Here is a 22978-nt window from a genome sequence, read left to right on the forward strand (position 1 = left end):
TTCCCATGGGTGGGATTACCAGATAGATCACGGAAATAGATCAGCGCTTGATCAGAGTTAGAGGTAGAACCACCAACTTTTTTTGAAGGAGGAGACAAGAGTACCCTCTCTTGAAGATATCCTCCTTGGACCTGAGCATATTATATAGCTATCCTCCATTGTGCTACCTTCTCCACCAGGGGAAGAGTTGCTAGTCACACATAGTACTAATGCTGAGGGCATAATCTGGTTGCCAGTAGGCTTCCATGAATTTCCTTTTTATTCATTGGAATATCCTTGCTATTCCACACCCATAAACAATAAGCAAGATAGATCATTAAAAAATAAAACACAAAATTCAACTACGTATATAATGGCAAAAACAATAACAGCACTATCTCTCGGAGCAGGCAATGTACAATTTAAAGTGCTGGTTTTAACATTTAGAGCGCTACATGCCGTGGAAGCTGAATACCTACAAGATGATCTACTTCACATCAATATTTATTTTCTCATTTATCACATGTATATCCTGTCATAATCATATAGCAGGCTTTGGGTAGTTTACTTGTGCACTCAGGTGGCATACAGTGGGGCAAAAAAGTATTTAGTCAGCCACCAATTGTGCAAGTTCTCCCACTTAAAAAGATGAGAGAGGCCTGTAATTTTCATCATAGGTATACCTCAACTATGAGAGACAAAATGGGGGGAAAGAATCCAGGAAATCACATTGTAGGATTTCTAATGAATTAATTCGTACATTCCTCGGTAAAATAAGTATTTGGTCACCTACAAACAAGCAAGATTTCTGGCTCTCACAGACCTGTAACTTCTTCGTTAAGAGGCTCCTCTGTCCTCCACTCATTACCTCTATGAATGGCACCTGGTTGAACTTGTTATCAGTATAAAAGACACCAGTCCACAACCTCAAACAGTCACACTCCAAACTCCACTATGGCCAAGATCAAAGAGCTGTCGAGGGACACCAGAAACAAAATTGTAGACCTGCACCATGCTGGGAAGACTGAATTTGCAATAGGCAAGCAGCTTGGTGTGAAGAAATCAACTGTGGGAGCAATTATTAGAAAATGGAAGACATACAAGACCACTGATAATCTCCCTCGTTCTGGGTCTCCATGCAAGATCTCACCCCGTGGGGTCAAAATGATCACAAGAACGGTGAGCAAAAATCCCAGAACCACACGGGGGGACCTAGTGAATGACCTGCAGAGAGCTGGGACCAAAGTAACAAAGGCTACCATCACAGTAACACACTATGCCGCCAGGGACTCAAATCCTGCAGTGCCAGACGTGTCCCCCTGCTTAAGCCAGTACATGTCCGGGCCCGTCTAAAGTTTGCTAGAGAGCATTTGGATGATCCAGAACAGGATTGGGAGAATGTCATATGGTCAGATTGAAACCAAAGTAGAACTTTTTGGTAAAAACTCAACTCGTCGTGTTTGGAGGAGAAAGAATGCTGAGTTGCATCCAAAGAACACCATACCTACTGTGAAGCATAGGGGTGGAAACATCATGCTTTGGGGCTGTTTTTCTGCAAAGGGACCAGGACGACTGATCCGTGTAAAGGAAAGAATGAATGGGGCCATGTATTGTGAGATTTTGAGTGAAAACCTCCTTCCATCAGCAAGGGCATTGTTTTATGTTTATGTTTATGTTTTATTTAATTTATATACCGCCCTTCTCCCTGGGGACTCAGGGCGGTTCACAGGGCATATAAATAAAAATACCATACTATACAAAAGTTAAAACAAAGATTAAATCAGTGCCCAATTAAAAAAAACAATAATGCAATCTAAAATAACAATTTAAAACCCAGCTCCCCCATCAGGCCAGACCGGCCAATTCAAACAAATGGGTCTTCCGTCCTCGACGGAAAGTTCGGAGGTCCGATTGAAGATGAAACGTGGCTGGGTCTTTCAGCATGACAATGATCCCAAACACACCGCCTGGGCAATGAAGGAGTGGCTTCGTAAGAAGCATTTCAAGGTCCTGGAGTGGCCTAGTCAGCCTCCAGATCTCAACCCCATAGAAAACCTTTGGAGGGAGTTGAAAGTCCGTGTTGCCCAGCGACAGCCCCAAAACATCACTGCTCTAGAGGAGATCTGCATGGAGGAATGGGCCAAAATACCAGCAACAGTGTGTGCAAACCTTGTGAAGACTTACAGAAAACGTTTGACCTCTGTTATTGCCAACAAAGGGTATATAACAAAGTATTGAGATTAACTTTTGTTATTGACCAAATATTTATTTTCCACCATATTTTGCAAATAAATTCGTTAGAAATCCTACAATGTGATTTCCTGGATTCTTTCCCCCCATTTTGTCTCTCAAAGTTGAGGTATACCTATGATGAAAATTACAGGCCTCTCTCATCTTTTTAAGTGGGAGAACTTGCACAATTGGTGGCTGACTAAATACTTTTTTGCCCCACTGTATATGAGGTTCCTCCCCCACATGAGATGCAGTAGAAAGTGAGAAACTCCTGTTTTTCATTAATAGCGCCAACCCAATGTAACAGCCTCACATCCGAAAATTAGATGATTTCATCATTTCTAACCTTTAGAAAAGCCTTAAAAACAGGGTTGTTCAGAAGGTTATTTATTCAAGATCTGACATCAATATGCTCATTACTGTTTATTATATTAATTCATGATAAAATTTAATAGTTTTTTAAAATAGTATTTTTTTTATTATTTCCACATTATTATTTTCACCCTGGTTTATTGTACATAGCCATGACTTCATCTGCAAATTGATAATATATAAAAAATATGAACAAATAATGCATTAGCAACAGGGCTTTTTTTCCTCATAGAACGCTCAGAACGGAGTTCCGGCACCTTTTTTGGATGGAACCTTGCAGGGTAGGCAAGGCAGGTTGTATGACATGTGTGAGTTCCGGCACCTTTTTCTTTTACAAAAAAAAGCACTGATTAGCAAGCTCAGAAATCATAAATAGGACTCATGTAGACTAATTTATTTAAATTACAGAAGTGTTACCCATGAACAATTTTAACACAAAAAGAGATATTTTATTATTTTGCATGAGAGAAAATGGTTATGACTCTACAAAATTTTAAACATTTTTAAGGTTGTCAGTAATAAGATGCTAATGAGATTACAACTGTTTTGATATTCAGCTGCTACCTACAGAGAACATTGGAAAGCTAGCAAGAGAGTCACTCAACACTGAGATGGATAGCATATAAATTTAATAAATTAATATCTTGTCCTGATTGAATAACCAAAATATTAATAGGTAAATCTAAAAGTATTAACTATATATATAGACAGCACTAACAATTAATATAGTAAGAAGAATATCATTGCCCATTTCTTGAAATCATGGCCAAAATGCTTCCTATCAATAGCATTTTCATGATAATGTCTACATTTGTTAGACTTTTTGAGGGATTTGCTATAATATTTCAAAAGTAATGCCGTGACTGATATAGTATGGTAGATTACATATATTTACCACTAAATCTGAATACTACTAACAGTTCTTGTTTAAAAACCACATTCTGAAATAGATGAACAAAATTTACCTATCAATCTTCAACTACATATAACAAATTCAATTTTCTCCTGCAAGTTGTTATACAGAATAAATTGCAGTAGTAATTTCATGAATTGTCACGCAGACCAAGCTTTCATCATGTGATTATCCACAGCCAGCTAAATCAAACTAGATTGGCCAACCACTAATATAGCTCCTATCCTCTCACAATAACATTGTGGCAAACAGCCAGCAAGCATGAAATGTAAATTTCTAACACTAGCTAGAATTTGTGCTGATTTGCAAGAATGTAAAAAGACAAGTTTGCCACTATTGTAGGGACTCTAAAAAGATGATACCCAAATGACTGAGTTCTTTTTTCAAAAGAACAAGCTTGTTCTTTTTCTTTTGCTAGAATTATAGTTCACCTATCCTGCTTGCTTGACATCTGTAGCTTGATTGAGATTGAGATTTCAAAGTTATACAAAATCAAAAGCAGCTTTTTTCATATAGAAAATCCACATTTAGACACACTTCATTAGGACCAATCAGACTACTATAAAATTGTGAGCAAGCTTTACGGTTCCCCAGGACTTTTCCAGACACTACTTGTTAAACTAAGCAAGAAATAAAAAGGAAAGGAAAGGTTTCCTGTTGTAACCCATCAGTGTTTAATCACAGTGTTACAATAAAACATGAGATGAGACTGCCTGTAGTTAGATTAAACTCTACAGTATTCGGTTCCTGGTTTCCTTTTGTATGCATTGTCTATTTAGACTGTCAGATCTATTACCAATTTGGAAAATGGCACTGTGGATACACTGAGGCCACCCAGCCCTATTTCTGAACTACTGTACACTGAATTACAATTGTCAACTTCCCTGACAAGTTCCAGTGGTAAATGGGATAAGGGAACAACAAACTGTTAACTCTTTATTTAAATCCCTTTTTAAATCCCTATAAGACAGAGACACGGCAGACAACTCACTCTAAAGCAGACATGTCAAACTCGCGACGTCACATGACATCGCGAGACATATTGGGACTCTTTTACCATTGCCGGCAATGGAGTGGGCGTGGCTTCCGGATGACGCATCCGGCCCACGGGCTGGCAGTTTGACACCCCTGCTAGGAATCAGAACTAGAAGAAAGTTGAAAGTATCAAAAAGAAATGAGCAATTACTTCTGAAGAAAACATTTCATTCACCTGCTTGAACTCCCACAATCACCCACAACACACAGCATAAAGTCACACACCTCTCATCACAATCCGTAAAGGAAAGAAATTCTCTACCACCTCTAGCTTTTGCTAGTCCTGCGCCTGCTGTCTAATTTCCTGATCTCCAATCTGCACTTCTATACGCTGGGACTACTTTTTCTTATCTGGCATTTATCCATTTCCAGAAAGTGCTCTTATGAGAAAATAATAACAAGAAAAGCAAAATGGATCTAGCCCCATTCTCTTTTACGAACCACCTGAGAGGGAATTTTCAATCCCTCATCCATTATATATAAAGTATTATCTGCTTTGTCCTAAGGTTCCCCCGCACATGCAGTCGTTTCCGACTCTAGGGGCCGGTGCTCATCTCCGTTTCATAGCCGAAGAGCCAGTGCTTGTCCGAGGACGTCTCCGTGGTCATGTGGCCGGCATGACTAGACGCCAAAGGCGCACGGAACGCTGTTACATTCCCACCGTAGTGGTCCCTATTTTTCTACTTGCCTTTTTACGTGCTTTCGAACTGCTAGGTGGGCAGAAGCTGGGACGAGTAACAGGCGCTCACTCTGTTACGCGGCACTCGGGATTCGACCCGCCAAACTGCCGACCTTCTGATCGACAAGCTCAGCGTCCTAAACCACTGAGCCACCACGTCCCTGCGTCCCTGCTTTGTCCTATATCAAGCTATATCCACAGATGTTACATATTGCATTTACTGCACTGAAGTGTTTTATTTCTATATATTTCACTGTTTTAATACATCTTTCCTGCAATAGTTAGAAAAATCATGTTGTGTGTATATTGTATATCAAGCCCAGAGTGTTGCACTACTGCTGAAGGTAAATCTAGATAACTGTTGAATATTATATTTCATATTGGGGGAGGGTGTCTTTATCCCATGAGTATAACCTATATATGATAGATAGATAGATAGATAGATAGATAGATAGATAGATAGATAGATAGATAACAACACTTAATCCAATTAAATCTACATTCTTCTAAAACTAAGTCAAGCGGACCTTATAGCTGTAAAGTCATTTTTCTTACTCTGCCCCACTCTAAAAGAGTGATGAAAAATGCCAAAGGCCCTGAAAAAATATTCATTTTGTGATAACATTTGAACCTAATAAGGATGTTGCCTAATTCTAGATCTTGGAACACCAAGTATTTTTCAATGCAACATGCTTCTCTCCAACTGTGGCAACTTAGTCACAAAATATATTTGTCCTTTTTTTCAATTACCACTCAGCTGGAATTAAGAGTTCTCCTACCAGAAAGTACTACCATATATACTAAAACATATGAAGAGGAATCCATCATTTGCACTTTCTAATGACTGTATCTCTTAATAGAGAAGAATGGTAGACATGCATATATCCACTCATAGGACTGTTGTTGGAGGGAAAATAGGAGAAAGGTATGTTAGATATTTAAGGGACGTGGTGGCTCAGTGGGTTAGGACGCTGAGCTTGTCGATCAGAAGGTCGGCAGTTTGGCGGGTCAAATCCCGAGTGCCATGTAGCAGAGTGAGCGTCTGTTACTCGTCCCAGCTTCTGCCAACCTAGCAGTTTGAAAGCACGTAAAAACGCAAGTAGAAAAATAGGGACCACTCCAGTGGGAAGGTAACAGCGTTCCGTGCGCCTTTGGCGTCTAGTCATGCTGGCCACATGACCATGGAGACATCCTCGGACAAGCGCTGGCTCTTCAGCTTTGAAACAGAGATGAGCACCGGCCCCTAGAGTCGGAAACGACTAGCAGGCATGTGCGGGGGAATCTTTACCTTTACCTATGTTGGATATGTTCCCTGCCTTATAAAAATAGTAAAGGTGGGTTCAAATAACAACAATATTCATGTCACGTGGAATTATACAAAAATAAAGGTACAATATAAACCAAATAAATATGGGAAAATTTCTGTAATCCATTAAAGCAAAGGGACATAGCTAAAAAAAACACGACATTTTGTCCCATCAGTTTGGTTTTAAAGGATGCTTCATCTGAGCCTTCAATTCAGTGAAACACACTTTCAAAGACACATAAATACAGCATAATATACAGAGGATTTACCTATAAAACAGTTAAAAATAACCCAAAAGAGTCTAACCTAAATGCTTCCTTAGCAATTTCAGACAGTGAAGGATTATTACTTAGACCATGACATGTTTTAAGGTATTAGGGGAGAAAAAAATGAAAAAAGGAAGGTAGAACAATTCAACTATTTCTACACATCACTGAAAACTGCCAGAAACTCCTCATTCAGCAGATTCTCAGTCAGCTGTCTAGCAAACAGCCATATAAAAGTGTTACTTAAAAAGCACACTGCAATAATTACAAGTTATTCCTCTTTAATTAATTAAGTGATCTAAGTTTTATGCAGCCCTATAATATTTTTATCATGCTTAGTAAGAAATTTTTCTATTATTTGGGGCATGATTCCATTTTGTGTGTATTAATGCATTACAGAATACAGTATTCCCAAAAGGTATCCTTAACACTTGGTGAAAACAGACATATAGTATATTTTGGAAAGAATGCACATCACCTGGCACAATATTACAGCAGATTGTTGTTACTAATAAGTCAATCATCTGCTTGCTTTTCAGGAAATATTTGAAGTGAAAAATATTCTAGTTTCTTCTACAGTATTGGGGGGGGGGGAAGACAAAGGGTTGGAATCCAGACTTCTCATCCCATAAATAAAAATGTTTCAGCTGTTCAGGAAAAGCTTTGATTTAGTGCAACCATCAAGAGGAAGAAACAAATGTTAGCGGTTCCTCTGCCTCCAGTCTCTTGTGCCTTTTGAAAGTTTATTTCACAAAGCCTCAAGCTTCTGGAAAATGTGAGAAAATATGGGAAAGGGAGGTTTGATAATGTAAGTAGTTATAATGTGCCTCATTTCCATTAGTAGTAGTTTCACCTGAGTAAACCCCTACCTAGGAGATGCTCCTATGAACTGAAGTAATGATGTATATTTGAAAATATAGAAATGTTAGTTTAATTCTGTTGTTTAAACTTCATTTTCTAATATCTTAAGGACACAGTCTGGAACAATCTGAACATAAGGATTACTTGGGAAACTTATAGAATTGTGTGATTACTATACTGCTCTCAATTAAAAAAAAAGCTATAGTTGGCACGTAAATTGCTACAGACTGCATATTTATTATATTTTGTTTACTTATAGTGAATGAAAGATATACCACCCTAAAATCTGAATATTAAAATAATAAAATCACATCTATAACAATAAAGTCTGCATTATTTTATATATCAAAATAATAAAAATCTTGCCTCAAATAGCAATGGAAGACGAACAAAGTTTTGTGACTATCCCAGAAATCATCACTTGGCTTATCAGTTAAAAGGAGAAGAATGGAGTGTTAATTAATTAACAGATGTCATTAAGTTCTTATGCCTAATTGAATTAAAATGACAGAGGAGGACATGCATAACTGATTCTGCTTCTCCCAATAGACCAAGGCAAAGGCATATTTGCAGTTAAGATACTAAAGTATTAAGTATCTAGGGGTGCCCATAACTAACAATCTGAATTGGTCTCTTCACACCTCATCCTTAGTGAAGCGTCCAAACCAGCATCTGCATTTTCTGCATTTCCTGCATTGGATGAGGAGAGCACATCTCTCTCCTTCTGTCCTGGCCACTTTTTACAGAGGCACAATTGAGAGCATTTTAACATACTGCATCACTGTCTGGTTTGGTGGCAGCAGCGCCTCAGATAGAAAGTCCATACAGAGAATGGTATGGACAGCTGAGATGATCATAGGAAGCTAGTTCCCCGGTATCCAGGATGCTGCTTATAAGCACTATGTGCTTAGAGCTCAAAGCATTGTTAGAGACCCCACACACCCACTTTATGGTCTGTTTCTATTGCTCCCCTCTGGGAGGAGGTTTCGAAGTACTTCTAGCAGGAGTACCCAATTCTGTAATAGCGTTGTTCCCTATGCCATCCATCTGGTAAACTCACAAGATTCGTTTTTCTTGCCATGCACATGTATACATAATCCGAACTAGACTGTTTTGTCTCTCTGTGTCATATAATTTATGGGGGTCTATGCATAATTCTGTATTTATTTATTTTTGTCATATTTATATAGTGTATATTGGAGGTGGTGAACCTTTTGAGTGCCATATGCAACAAAATTTTATTTTAATGCATGCCGATTAGTGTACATTCAAAGTGACAACAAAGTTTTCTATTCTATTCTATTCTACTCCATTCCATTCTATTCTCCCTTTTAATTAGACCTAGCCAACTTCTCTTAGGGATTGGACAAGGAATGTTGGCAAAGTAGACAGCTAATGAAAAAGCCCCACCAAATAAACTTGAACTATAGAATTTTGGGCTACAACATATATCTTCCTATAAATCTAAGTCAAAAACTCATTTCTTCAGCTTCTTTATTTTGCAACAACATTAAGAATCGAGATGTGCTTTCTTCTATTTAACTATAAAACCAGCATCCAATAAACAAACAATCTAATTTATGCAAATACTTCAGATAGAACAAAAATGCATAATTTATATTTCTTCAAAACTGTTAATTGATGACATGTAGAAATATAGAAAAGATCTGCGCTAAAGGACTGAAATTAGTAAAGAAATGAATGAACTTGAGATGTTCCCCCTGCATGAATGAAAGATGCCTTCCCAAAACAGGTCCAGTTAATTCTAAAGAGCAATGAAAGATCAAACCTGACTTTATAAAGCTAAGTAGTGCTTGCCTACTTACCTAAGAATTAATACAATGTAGCAGTTAGTGCTGGAATGAGAGCCTTCAAAGAAAGATACACAAAGCTTAATGTTTTACCCATTATCTCAAAGCCTAATCTACTCCAGAGGCTGCTATGAGAATACCATGGGAGAGAAAACAAAGCTCACAATTTTCCTGGAGATCAAGGACAATTTAAATGTAATAAATATTCCATCAGTTCACTTTTGTACAGATATCTATCTGTAAATGTAGCCTTGTAGGCTGCTGCTTCACTTTTGCTGTAATTCCTAGAGACTTTAAATGGGGTTGTGCTGCGATCTGCTTTTGAAGGCAAAAGGGTATTTCAAAAACCATAATACTTGTCTGCAATTCCTTAAACTAAGACTATCTTCCCAGGATTTTGCAGCAACTGCAAAGCTGTTTTATAGAGTTGCATATATATGTGCTAGGTTCACACCTCTGGGCACTCCAAAGCACCTCTTTGTCTTCAACTTTATGGCCTGGATAGTCTGACCTTTAAGTAGGCCAATCTTCATAATTTTTTAAAAAATGTTTTAAATACATGTCACAGTATTAAAATAACAAAACTGAGACTAGAGCAGGAACAGTTCAAGAAATCAATAAAAGAAGAAACTGGCTGAAACTAGCAGAAAGTACACTCAAGAGTACTATCTGCACATAAAAACACCCCTGCAATTTCTTTGAAAGTTTATCTACTGTTACACTTTGTAAAGCCAAACTACAATCTATTAAAATTGATCTTTCAATTTTGTAATGATCTTTTTTATGGATAATTAAATAGTATACAATTCTGTGAATATATTAAATGTTCTAACAGCAAAAATTTTATTCACAAAACACATGCAATGTGTTGTGTTTTCTTTCAAGGCTTTGCATTCCATGCTAAATGAGCCTTTTAGAACAATTTCAAAAGCCATTACACTTACATTCTTCTTCCTATGCTTAGAATTACTAAACCATTCCAAAAGTTGGGATTAAATATTATGCTTCATTGACAGAAAATAGAAACCTAAACCAGCAATTCAGATATAATTATCAATCTCCCCCATTTGCAGATATATTCCTTCAATACTACTGGTCATTACTGTGCTTTAGGACTTTTTTTCATTTTAGTCCTTTAAGCTTTAAGCTATTCAGTTTTGTGAATATTTCCTATTACAGTCCCCATTTCCTTTAGATGTAAAATGACACTGTTATATTTACGCTAAACATAAAAAATCTGACAGGCTTCTTTGCTATATCATAACATTCTTGTTAGAAAGAGTTTCTTGGGCATAAGGAAATGAACTATTTGTTAACTGGTTAATTAAAAAGGTTTAATTTGGAATCATACAATTAATCATCATTTGGACTGAAGATCTTAATTCTCAAAATAATGTAACTATCAATGTTCCTCACACAATTAGCTGAAGAATCAAACTAAACACACCTTACTCTAACATTATCTCTAAATATGAATAGTGTCAAATATTACCTGTCTACTGAATTGTCATGTAAACCCATTAAAAATGCTTGGTATCTGCATATATGTATGTTTGTGTGCATGTGTACCATATATAATGAGCAGCCACTTCCATGAGGACATATTTGTACTATTTCAAACAGCTATATTAGGAATGATTGAAGAAAATACATACTGGAAAGAAGGAAGTATTCTTTATTCTTGGTAAATGTGAATATGAGATTTCTTCCCCCCCCCCAATGTTTTTTTGTTTTTAAACATAGGTGAGCAGAAAACTGGGGGTGGCATTCCAGAGACATTTCAGCAAAAGTATTCAGCAAAAGTATCCATGACCAGCTTTCAACCTGGCATCAACTTAACGCCAGCCTTGGCATTTTAACTCCCTCCCAATGAAACTACTCAACCGTAGTGAAATGGAAATGGTCAACAATGGAAAGACAGAAAGAAAGGGATAAACACTCCCCAGGTCTCCCTCAGTAAGAGCAGTATAGGATGACTTTACCCAGTTAATTATACTTAAAACAATTCTAAAGCACTGAGAGAAACAGCAGTAAGGATGAGGCAAGCCGACTCAAGTGGCTCCAATGATACATGCAAGTTCCAATAAGAACTACTAGCAAGACATCCCATTAAGGACTCCTCCAGTCAAATGAGAAGAGGGAGGATTGCCAGCTTTCCCCATTACCCTAATAATCTTCCTCCCACGCTCATTTTCCCCGCAAGGCACGACGTGGCTCGCTCCAGTTGGTTTGGACGCAGCCCGGGTAATGACGAGTTAGAAACCAGACTGAAGTCCAGAAAGGAACCATCCGGCTCTTCCCTCCCGGTCTGAAAGAGAGCCAGAGGGGCTAGAAACCCCCACACCCACTCACTCTCCACCCGCTGGCCCGGGAATGCCTTGGCGCTTCCCCCGCCGTAGAAGGCGAGGAAAAAACAGCCGGTCTCACCTCCACTTCTCCAAGGGGAGAAGGCGGAAACGTAACGTAGATGGTGGAATCGCGCACACCCGCACTGCACCGAGGTGAGAGAGCGAGCTTCGCCTTCTCCAACCCCCGGGAAGATGAAAGGCGGCTTTCCCTCGCTGGAAAGCTCCCGCAAGCTCCAGGTTTTCCCCAGGAAGGGAACGAGCATCGCTGCCGACACACACACACACACACACACACAGAGAGAGAGAGAGAGAGAGAGAGAGAGAGAGAGAGAGAGAGAGAGGGAGGGAGGGAGGGAGAGAGAGGGAGGGAGGGAGGGAGGGAGAGGGAGAGAGAGAGAGGGAGAGAGAGAGAGAGAGAGGGAGAGAGAGAGAGAGGGAGAGAGAGGGAGGGAGGGAGAGAGAGAGAGAGAGAGAGAGGGAGAGAGGGAGGGAGGGAAAGGGAGAGAGAGAGAGGGAGAGATGGAGAGAGGGAGAGATGGAGAGAGAGACATAGAGGACGCCGCCACTACAGCATAAGGCAGCGTTCCCCGGACGCGCTGGACGTCCACGCCCATCATCCGCAGCCATGTTGCCGGGGATGATGGGCGCGACTCATCCACTCTCCCGAAAGGTCTCTCGCCGCCTAGCTTGGGCAGGTTTTCCACGCAGCGCAAAAAGCCTGCCCAGACACCAGGATCGGGGAGAGAGAGACTGGAAGGGAAATCTCCCGGCAGGCAGGCAGGCAGGCAGGCAGGCAGGCGCCACTTCTCAACTGGGGAAAGCGGCCGGGCAATCAGCGGAACGCCAGAGGACGGCGGGCGAGCCGGAGAGGAAGCTCTTTCCCGCCCGCCTGGGTGAGAAACTAGTTCTCCCTGGACACGCACACACACACACATACACACGCCACGCCAAAGAGCAGAGTTTAGAGAGCCTCCGGGTTAGCCGGAGAGGCTCAGGCGGAAACGCCGGCTGGAGAAGACTACCTCCTCCCCCGAGAGTCCCGACGGCAAAGGCAGCGGTCCACCCGCCAGCCTGACCCAGCCCACGACGGCGCCCGGGGAGCCAGCAGCTCGCTCCACGTTTCCCCTTTACCTTCCTGCCGCCTCCGGCCAGCGCGGCGCTTCCCCCAGAGTACATGTAGTAGGCGATCCCCAGCACCCAGAGGAAAGCGAAGCAGAGCAGCAGCCGAGACCTGCGCCGCATTATTCTCCCGCCCGCCCAACGCTGAGCAGTGGCACCAGCCGCCGCCAGGCCAGCAGGAAACGGGCGGCAGCCGCTGCCGCTACCTCCACCGCCGCTGCCGCCGCCGCGCAGGGTCAGGGGGCAGAGGGCGAGCGCCCACCCCCTGGCCAATCGCGAGCCGCGCCGCCCCGCCTCCCGGGGACGGGGGCGGGGCGAAGAACGTCGTCCGGGCTGCCGCACGCTAAGCCTCCTGGGGTCCCTCCGGTTTGTCCGCGACGGGCTGAGCCGGCTGTGGCTGCGGGAGAGCCGGCAGCTGGCTCCTTTCTTTGCCTGGAAGTTCCGCCAGGCTGCTGCTTCTGCGGTTGGGAAGTCGGGGAACCCCTCTTCCCATTGCAATTTCCAAAATGCCCTTCCAAATAGGCGCCAGCAAAGCGGGCTACTGGAATCTCTTAGGTTTGGGGGTGGGAGGGAAACCAAATTTGGATGTCAGCAATGTGGCTTCAAGCCTCGCCTCTCCGCATCGAACGGGAGTTCCTCGGGTCTTGATCCCTAAGGTCGGAGAAAATGGAAGTGTAGCCGACTTTCTAGGAGAGAGATTGCAAGATCAGTAAGAAATGGTGTAGTGCAGGGGTCTTCAAACTTGGCCCTTTTATGACTTGTGGACTTCAACTCCCAGAATTCCTCAGCCAGCGTGCCTGGCTGAGGAATTCTGGGAGTTGAAGTCCACAAGTCATAAAAGGGCCAAGTTTGAAGACCCCTGGTGTAGTGCGTGTTTTCCTCGTTGAGTTTTTAAATGTCAAGGAATTCGTTTTAGGAGCTGCAAGGAGAAGTTGCAGGATATCCTTAGGAGATTTGCCCTGAACACAGCAGGATCTAATTATTTCCAAGCATACTTGTTTAGGATTGTACTGTTCCTAATTGCTTACTCATGGCAAGAATGGATGGAATATCCCGTACAGGAACACAGATCTTCAAACTGCCCTCACCAATTGTTCCGTGCAAAGATTTGAGCATATAGGAAGGCAATTACTAATGACCGGGCCTTATGCCACTTCCCACCTGATTTCATAAATTGACCCATTTGGATGTGGGTTAATATTTGATATTCTGACAGGTTTAGTTATTCTGGGAATGTTATGAAAAAATAATACAGTTATTGGGCTGTATTTATTAGAATGATAAAGAAGCATAAAGAACGCCCTATAAAAAATTCACAATAGCCTAACTTTATTTTTGTACATCAAAGCTACTATTTTTAAACTAAGAATAGTATCATGATTGGGCAGAGGGACCAGAACTCTAAACTGGCATGTGCCAGTGTGTGCCAGTGAAGCATAATGTTGTGCTAACAAAGGAAAAATTGTACACTGGCTACTGTCATTGCACTAGGAATAAGTAGCATATAACAAGGATAGGTAGATGAGCGAGATTCACAGTAATGGGAATAATATGGAAAAAAACAGTATGGACAGACAATTAAAAGGAGATAAGACACTCTTTGGAATTCCCTAACACTCATATTTTTTTTTAAAAAAATGAAATGAATAAGACCCAATTCATTGTAGTTATGATTGGTTTTCTAGCTCTACATGGTACTTGGAAGGGGCATGGGGGAGAAATTGAACAATATGATATTGTCTGCCTTCACTGCATCAGTTGGCACATGGGAAACATGGGGACACGCTTCATATAATGCCTACCCAGTAATATGAATGAGTTTCCCATATGCCCATATGGGATCCTTATCGAATGCAAATTGTCCAAAACAGAAAGGATATGGAGCTGAATGAATTTATCATGGCTTCAGGAAACTTTAAATAATAGGCTATAGCAAATATAGGGAATCTTAATTCCTAAGATTTCCCCCATTTCCCATGTTGTGTGGTCCTGAACCATTTGATCTCATCATTTTTCCTTATCCCAAAACCAACCTCTACAAATTGGGTCACAGAAGGTTTGGAGGGGTTTTTGTCTGTGTGTGTATAATTTTTGGTCATTCAAAGAGGTGATAGATGATTCCAAAGAAAATTTCAATAGTTTCATTTTGTTTTACCAGGTGGAAAGGAAAAAAAGAGTGTTCCATGTTTTATCACTGAATCCGCCATTGGAGATTCTTCAGATTGTTGCTTATGAATAGTTTGGAGATGAAGAAACTACTTAGAGAGTGTTACTTTCTACCTTGCTAAATATAACTGATGGTCTTCATGTATTCTTCCTATCTACTCTGTGAGTGACAGAGTTTTTTATACCATTATTTTATAGCAACAGCTTTAACATTTTGAAAAACCTGGCCAATTGGTCACATAACTCTGTGGAAATGAAGTCCTCTCAAATGTTTATTCTGAAGGACTATTATCAATACTATCTATTTTGTCTCACTATTGTGGGATACAATGAAATGGGTTATATAGTTAGAGGACATAGCTATTTTGACAAACAGTCAAAATTGAATTGTTTCCTATAGAGCCTTGGTGGAGCAGTGGGCTAATGCCTCCTTAAGTAACACCAGCTGCTTGCAATTAGTGCAGGTTCGAGTCCCAGCAGGCTCAAGGTTGACTCAGCCTTCCATCCTTCCGAGGTAGGTAAAATGAGGACCCAGATTGTTGGGGGCAATTAAGCTGACTTTGTAATAATGCCACTTGGGGGTGTGTGTGAAAGCCCTAATAAGCAGGCATATACATAGAATGAAGGCTACTGCTAAGCTTGTAAGCCGCCTTGAGTCTTCGGAGAAGGGCGGGATATAAATGTAATAAAAATAAATAAATAAATATACCATACTGGCTCAGTCTAGTAAAAAAAAAATTCCAGGATGAACCGGGTAACAAAACAGCTGCCCTGTATAATTTTTTTATTATGCTATTTCTTCCTCTCTCCCTCCCCCCTTTGCCAGGAGCCTTGCCCTGAAAAGGGAAGGCCAAGGCACAGAAACATACTTGTATTAATATACATACATATATATATATGTTTTCGTAGATTCTCGCGGGTGTCTGTATGTGTAGATCTAGAGTCTCGGGTTTCTTCCCGCGTTCCTTTCATCTTCAGAAAGTTGTGGCGACGTTTCGACGAAATCCCATCCGTCATCATCAGGCCGGAGTGTTCCTCCTGCTGCTTCCAGGAGCAATGCGTGGTCTGGCTGTTCCTTTCCTTCCAACTGCCGGTGGGGCTGTGTTCTGACTGGGTGGAGGCGTGGCTGCTTTCTGATTGGGTGGGGGTGTCCTCCGATTGGGTGGAGGCGTGGTTGTCTTCTGATTGAGTGGAGGCGTGGCTGTCTTCTGATTGGGTGGATGCGTGGTTGTCTTCTGATTGGTTGGAGGCGTGGCTGTCTTCTGATTGGGTGGGGTGTGTTCTGAATGGGTGGGGTTTTTTGTTGTGTTGTAATATCCTGAGTGTTGTGATTTGGTGTCCTGAGGAGTGGGCTGTGTAGTGGCCTCCAGAGCTTTGGTTTGGCTCCGAGTTCGAGGACCTGCTATGTATCTCTGGTATGGGTCAGTCAGGTTCGTGTGTGCGTTCTTCTGCTTGGGTGATGGCACTTTTGCTTGACTTGTTCTGTCTTCTGTGTGGGGGAGTTTTTGTTCTGGGTGTGGATGAGTCTTGCTGGGGCTGGTGGCATTTGGGGTTGTTTGTTGGTTTTTTAAATCCTTGTTTGCTGAAATTCGTTTCTCTATCAATGCTGGTTTCCAAATGTCATGTAGGCGGGAGGTGTCGTCTCGCTTGTTCATACTGTCTGGGTGTTTTTCTATTTCAATGGCTTCTCTGATTATTCTGCTATTGAGATGTTCTCGCCAAAATAGAACATCTCAATAGCAGAATAATCAGAGAAGCCATTGAAATAGAAAAACACCCAGACAGTATGAACAAGCGAGACGACACCTCCCGCCTACATGACATTTGGAAACCAGCATTGATAGAGAAACGAATTTCAGCAAACAAGGATTTAAAAAACCAACAAACAACCCCAAATGCCACCAGCCCCAGCAAGACTCATCCACACCCAGAACAAAAACTCCCCCACACAGAAGACAGAACAAGTCAAGCAAAAGTGCCATCACCCAAGCAGAAGAACGCACACACGAACCTGACTGACCCATACCAGAGATACATAGCAGGTCCTCGAACTCGGAGCCAAACCAAAGCTCTGGAGGCCACTACACAGCCCACTCCTCAGGACACCAAATCACAACACTCAGGATATTACAACACAACAAAAAACCCCACCCATTCAGAACACACCCCACCCAATCAGAAGACAGCCACGCCTCCAACCAATCAGAAGACAACCACGCATCCACCCAATCAGAAGACAGCCACGCCTCCACTCAATCAGAAGACAACCACGCCTCCACCCAATCGGAGGACACCCCCACCCAATCAGAAAGCAGCCACGCCTCCACCCAGTCAGAACACAGCCCCACCGGCAGTTGGAAGGAAAGGAACAGCCAGACCACGCATTGCTCCTGGAAGCAGCAGGAGGAACACTCCGGCCTGATGATGACGGATGGGATTTCGTCGAAACGTCGCCACAACTTTCTGAAGATGAAAGGAACGCGGGAAGAAACCCGAGACTCTAGATCTACATATATATATATATATATACATATACATATACATATATATACATATATATATATATGTTTTCGTAGATTCTCGCGGGTGTCTGTATGTGTAGATCTAGAGTCTCGGGTTTCTTCCCGCGTTCCTTTCATCTTCAGAAAGTTGTGAAGATGAAAGGAACGCGGGAAGAAACCCGAGACTCTAGATCTACATATATATATATATATATATATATATATATATATATATATATATATATATATATATATATATATATATATATATATACTGTATGTATGAAAAAATATAAGCACATGCACATGTAATGCACATTGTGAGGAAAGAAGGAAGGAAAGGAAGGGGAAAGAGGAGGTATAAGGAGATCAGGTACATTGTAAGAAGGGAGGGAGGGAGGGAGGGAGGGGAGAGATGAGATAGATGTCATGAAGGAGTAGTGGCATTGGGAAAGATAGGAAAGGATAGAAAAGAAAAAAGTTAAGCAAGAGTAGAAATGAAAGGAAAAAGTAACTGACATGTTGAGAAAGAAAAGGTAAGACCGAAACCTGTTTAAATGTTACATAAGTTTAAATTCATTGAACAAACAGCTCATCCCAAGGAGCAGCTAATCTGATTAATCTCTCCCTAGCTTTGCACTAGAGAGATTTGACCAACTACATGACATTGTTTTTTTCTTTAATAATTTGTACTTCTTTTAAATTATAATTTAATGAAGATTTTTAAATCTTTCATCATGTATTTTCCCATTGTTCAAGCATTAAATTATATCCAAAATTCTTTGCCCACTGAACCATACAATGTTTTACATACTCATTCTCCAAGTTTATAAAGCTTTGCAATAATATGTCCATTACCAGACAATAGAATTTCCAATTCACTTTTTTTATAAAATCAAATCCATAGCTTTTTAAATCTAATTAAACGTTCCAATTATAAATATGTAAACCAATGTAAACAATGTCCTTCTAATTCTAAATCTGGTAAACCCAAACCACCTCTTTCCTTAGTATCTTGCAATAATTTATATCTAATTCTAGAGAGGGGTTGCCATATAAACTTATATATGTCGTCTGCCATTGTTTAAATGCAGTATCAGTTATAAATATTGGTAGAGTATGAAACAGAAAAAGCATCTTTGGTAAGATATTCATCTAAATTACAGAGATTCTATGCAATTAGTGCAGGTTCGAGTCCCACCAGGCTCAAGGTTGACTCAGCCTTCCATCCTTCCCAGGTAGGTAAAATGAGGACCCAGATTGTTGGGGGCAATAAGCTGACTTTGTAGTAATGCCGCTTGGGGTGTGTGTGTGAAAGCCCTAACAAGCAGGCATATACATAGAATGAAGGCTACTGCTAAGCTTGTAAGCCGCCCTGAGTCTTCGGAGAAGGGCGGGATATAAATGTAATAAAAATAAATAAATAAATAAATAAATAAATAAATAAATATTTTGAAACAATTTAGAATCTGTATTTGTCAATGTAACCCCCCCAAGTATTTTACTTTTTTCTCCATCTTAAAACCCAGCTAAGTATTTGAGTCATATTCTTAAAAGCGTTGTTTTCTGTTTATTTTAAAGCCCGCTAAAGCTCCAAACTCATTTAGGTTTTTCATCAAATAATTCTTTATCGAAATCTGTTTAAATGTTACATAAGTTTAGATTCATTAGACAAACAGCTCATCCCAAGAAGCAGCTAATCTGATTAATCTCTCCCTAGCTTTGCCCTAGGGAGATTTGACCAACTGCATAACATTGTTTTGTTTTTAACAATTCTCTATTTTTCTTATCCGGAATGTAAGCAGAAGTTTATATACTACTGCAGTTGGACATCATTGTTGCTAGGTTAAGTCAGATCCCGGCTATCTACATAGTTAGGGCAAATCTTATTTCCAATATACTACTCTGCTGTTGTTACACTTTCTAGTAATTTGGCTTTCATCTAACTTACTATGGTGCTTAGACAAGTTTGAGCTTCTTTTTGGGAGGGGGAATTAGCTGTCCTGGATTTTCATGTTTTTGTAACAAGAGGCCACGCTCTGAATGATGCCTCTCAAAATCCAAGGCCATGTCCTGAATTGTAAATCAAGTTGTTATTCTTTCTCTTTTTGTTCTTTCTCTATCCATTGTTTTTAACAGACTGATCTCCTTGAGATTGAAAAATCCTACTAAACCAACTGGAGAGCTGAATCCTACTGTTGCAATGCTTTGTAATTCAAGATAATAGACCCAAACATTTTCAGCCAAGCTAGAGTTTTTAAGAATGAGATCACTGCACTTTTTGCTGGATCACTACAATGTTTCTGTAGTTTTTTTTACAATGTTATTGTTTAACAAGGCTGATTGCAACCATGTAATATTCTTTTAGTGACAATAACAAATCTGGGGGGGGGAATTACACAGAAGTAAACAAAATATGTGCACAATAATATAAGGATGCTTCCAGATACAGGATTTTTTACGCAACCAATCATAGTTCTTTTGCTGAAAACTAAAAGCAAGAATTACCACTGATGGGTTTTCTCTTTGGTATCTGCTATTTTGCTATCTATATCTCATGATTTGTCTGCAAAATGGACATGACATGCAGTAAAATCTTGATAAAACAAACCTCCGCTTAATGAACTGCAGGTGAAGAAAGTAGCCTTCCCACAACAGCAGAGGTAGTCATATTAAAAGGGCAAAATGGCCACAATGGCACTGAGTTCATGACCAAGAGGCCCAAGGCTTACTTTCATGGATTCATGTAGTGACTGATAGGCTGCTTACATGAATGCACCTTTAGTATTTAGTACATGAACAATATCTTTAGTATTGAGGAATATTCCTTGGCCCGAATAGTCTGCTAAATCAGGGTTTTGCTGTATATGTGTCTCTTTTAAAATATGTTTTAAAAGTAAGCTTTTGCCTTTTAGGGTGCCAGATTATGATGGCAGAGAATGACCCCTGTGTGGTCTCTCTGGTAAGATTGGGTGCTGTTAAGATTGTAGCTTGTTGGCATTTCTCTTTCTTAATTAACAAAAGCAATAGAAGTAGGTTGGAACAATGGCCACAGAGAAGGGATCTGGCATGGAAACGTAGGAAACACAGCCTTGCCACAGTCTTGTCTTAAAACATCCCCATGTTAATCTGACACACATTCACTTATTGTGGAGAAACTGAAACCTGGCCAACCATGCCACATTTAATAGTAAGATTGGACTCAAGTGTCCAGTGGACTGATCAGTCTTGAGACCTTATTCAATATGCTGAGAGTTGAATTGATTTCTCAATTGTGTTGGTAGGACCAGTGAAGAAATGCACCATCCCCTGAGCACAAGAGAAAGCAAGTTAAGCCATTTTTATGGCTACAGTATTACAAAGTGCCTTTTCCCACAAGATGTTGGAAGCAAAAGCCATCTTCTGCTTCTGCCCTTGGCTGGACAGAGCCAAAGCCAAAGTAGCTCAAAAATTGTTTTTGTAGCTATCTGGAATACATGGGTATGAAGAGGCAACTACTAGGACATTGTTCCCACACCCCCAAGCAGAGCCAGGAGCAGTGAACAAACAACTATTGTTCTTCCAGCTTTATGAAGAATTAACAATAAACACTTCTCCAGAGGAGCCATTTGTGATCCTCCAATGTCTATTAATCATATACGCAGGCTGCCAAATCCCTAAGGATTTGATATTGTACACAATGAACAAGTGTAAAAGAAACATCCACAAACTAATGAAAACATAGCTTGTTGGAGTTGCATTGCGGCCATCCCAGTGCGAAAACCCAAGTAGATCATCAATCTTAATTTGAGCAGGATTCCCCATATGCAGCTGTACCTAATGATCTATAGACCTCAACTGTAAAGTAGATCTGGACATTTTCTTTTTGATTGATTGAGTTCACACATTGCACTAATTTGGAATATACTGTAGTTTAGTATAATATGTAGACCCAGACAATGTCCCTGCAAAGATTCCCCCCTCAGAACTGTCTGCACTTACCTTAGATGTTACTAGAAAGATTATTATGATCACTTTTCTGCCCAGGCTCCCCTCATTTGTTGCCCTCCAGTGCTGTGAACTATGATCTCCAGTCCAGATATGTGGCTGGAAATAATAGAGTCCCAGGGCTAAATACCTAGAAAATGTTCAAGCAGGAAGAGTGTTTCTATATGATTGCTAAATATGCTTATTGAATGTTAAATGGTGACCGGTAATTCACTGATACGCAATCAATTTACATGATGAGTAATTAGGAATTTCCCTGATGTACCGGTATGAGGGAAGCTATACATTTGCAAACTAGAGTATAAATTTTCTTTCAGTTTTGAATGTGAGAGTTTCATGGCATTAGCTGGAATACCAATAGGATATTTTGAATATGCAGGCAGAACTTCAGCCATTGACTTGTTGAAGGTCTTAGGTTCTCCTTGCTTTGAAGTTTCAGAATATTTATTATTATTTTTAAAGATACGTGGACCTTCTGATTAGCAGTCACTTAATTACTCTGAAGCCACTTGGGCTGAAGGTCACATTTTTGAAAGAGAAAACCAAATGTGTCCCAAGGGCAAGAATGCACCCATGCTCTGCTTTGGAGACCCAATTTTCATTCTTCTAAGCATAATCACCAAATGCAGATTGCTAGTATTCTCTCTGGCAATAAATGAGTCAGTTATTGCTGGCTGCTTATCAAAATTAGTTTTGTTGCTAAGAAAATGGACTGTATGGTATTAGGCAACTGGGAAAAACAAGCATGTTTCTCAGATGTGACCTACTTACATGCCAATAGTTTAGCTCTAATTTTTTTAGAGCAATAAATACTATGAATTGAGCATATTCTGTTCTTCTTCATGCTTTGTATTTATGGGGTTGATTGTTGGCCACAATTTTACACAACATGATCTAAGGCTGTGTTTCTCAACTCAGCAACTTTAAGATGGATGGACTTCAACTCCCATAGTTCTCCATCCAATATACTAGGAGTTGAAGTCCATACATCATAAAAGTGTTGAGTTTGAGAAATGCTAAGACAAATGCATCCCTTCATTCAGACAGATAATATTCTTAGCTTTAAAGTTCTGTCTCAAAGCCTTTACCCAGGCAGTAACTCACTCGGCCAAATTTTATCAGTGGTTTTGGCAGTGTCCTATCCCACTAACTGGGTCAGAACTGCATAGCCCCCATACTACCTCCGAAGAGCCTGAAGTTCCCCCATAAACCTTTATTTAGTGGGAACTTTTGCACTGTTCCCTGACAAACAAGCTTGGCCAACACACAATGGTAGGCAAAGCTTGGCCTCTGCAAGCAATTCACCTTCAGTTAGAGAGCTTTGCAAATAGAGAGACTTGCTTTTTTAGCCATATTTTCTCTCCAGCTCTGTGGGCCTTTTGTTTTGTTTGGTTTTTGTTTGG

At 40.5% G+C, this 22978-nt stretch overlaps 1 protein-coding gene across 1 annotated transcript in view; it reads right to left on the reverse strand.

The window, feature by feature from the left end:
* Positions 1-13141, reverse strand: part of GALNT2 (polypeptide N-acetylgalactosaminyltransferase 2) — an 84289-nt gene extending 71148 nt beyond the window's left edge. The window contains exon 1 of the mRNA XM_083361268.1: positions 12934-13141. Within this exon, the coding sequence (XP_083217394.1) occupies positions 12934-13044 (111 nt within the window). The 5' untranslated portion in view covers positions 13045-13141. The remainder of the gene's footprint in view (positions 1-12933) is intronic.
* Between the last annotated feature and the right edge of the window lie 9837 nt (positions 13142-22978).

The sequence above is a fragment of the Vipera ursinii genome (assembly GCF_947247035.1).
Source record: "Vipera ursinii genome assembly, chromosome: 1".
NCBI classification, from domain to species: Eukaryota; Metazoa; Chordata; class Lepidosauria; order Squamata; family Viperidae; genus Vipera; species Vipera ursinii.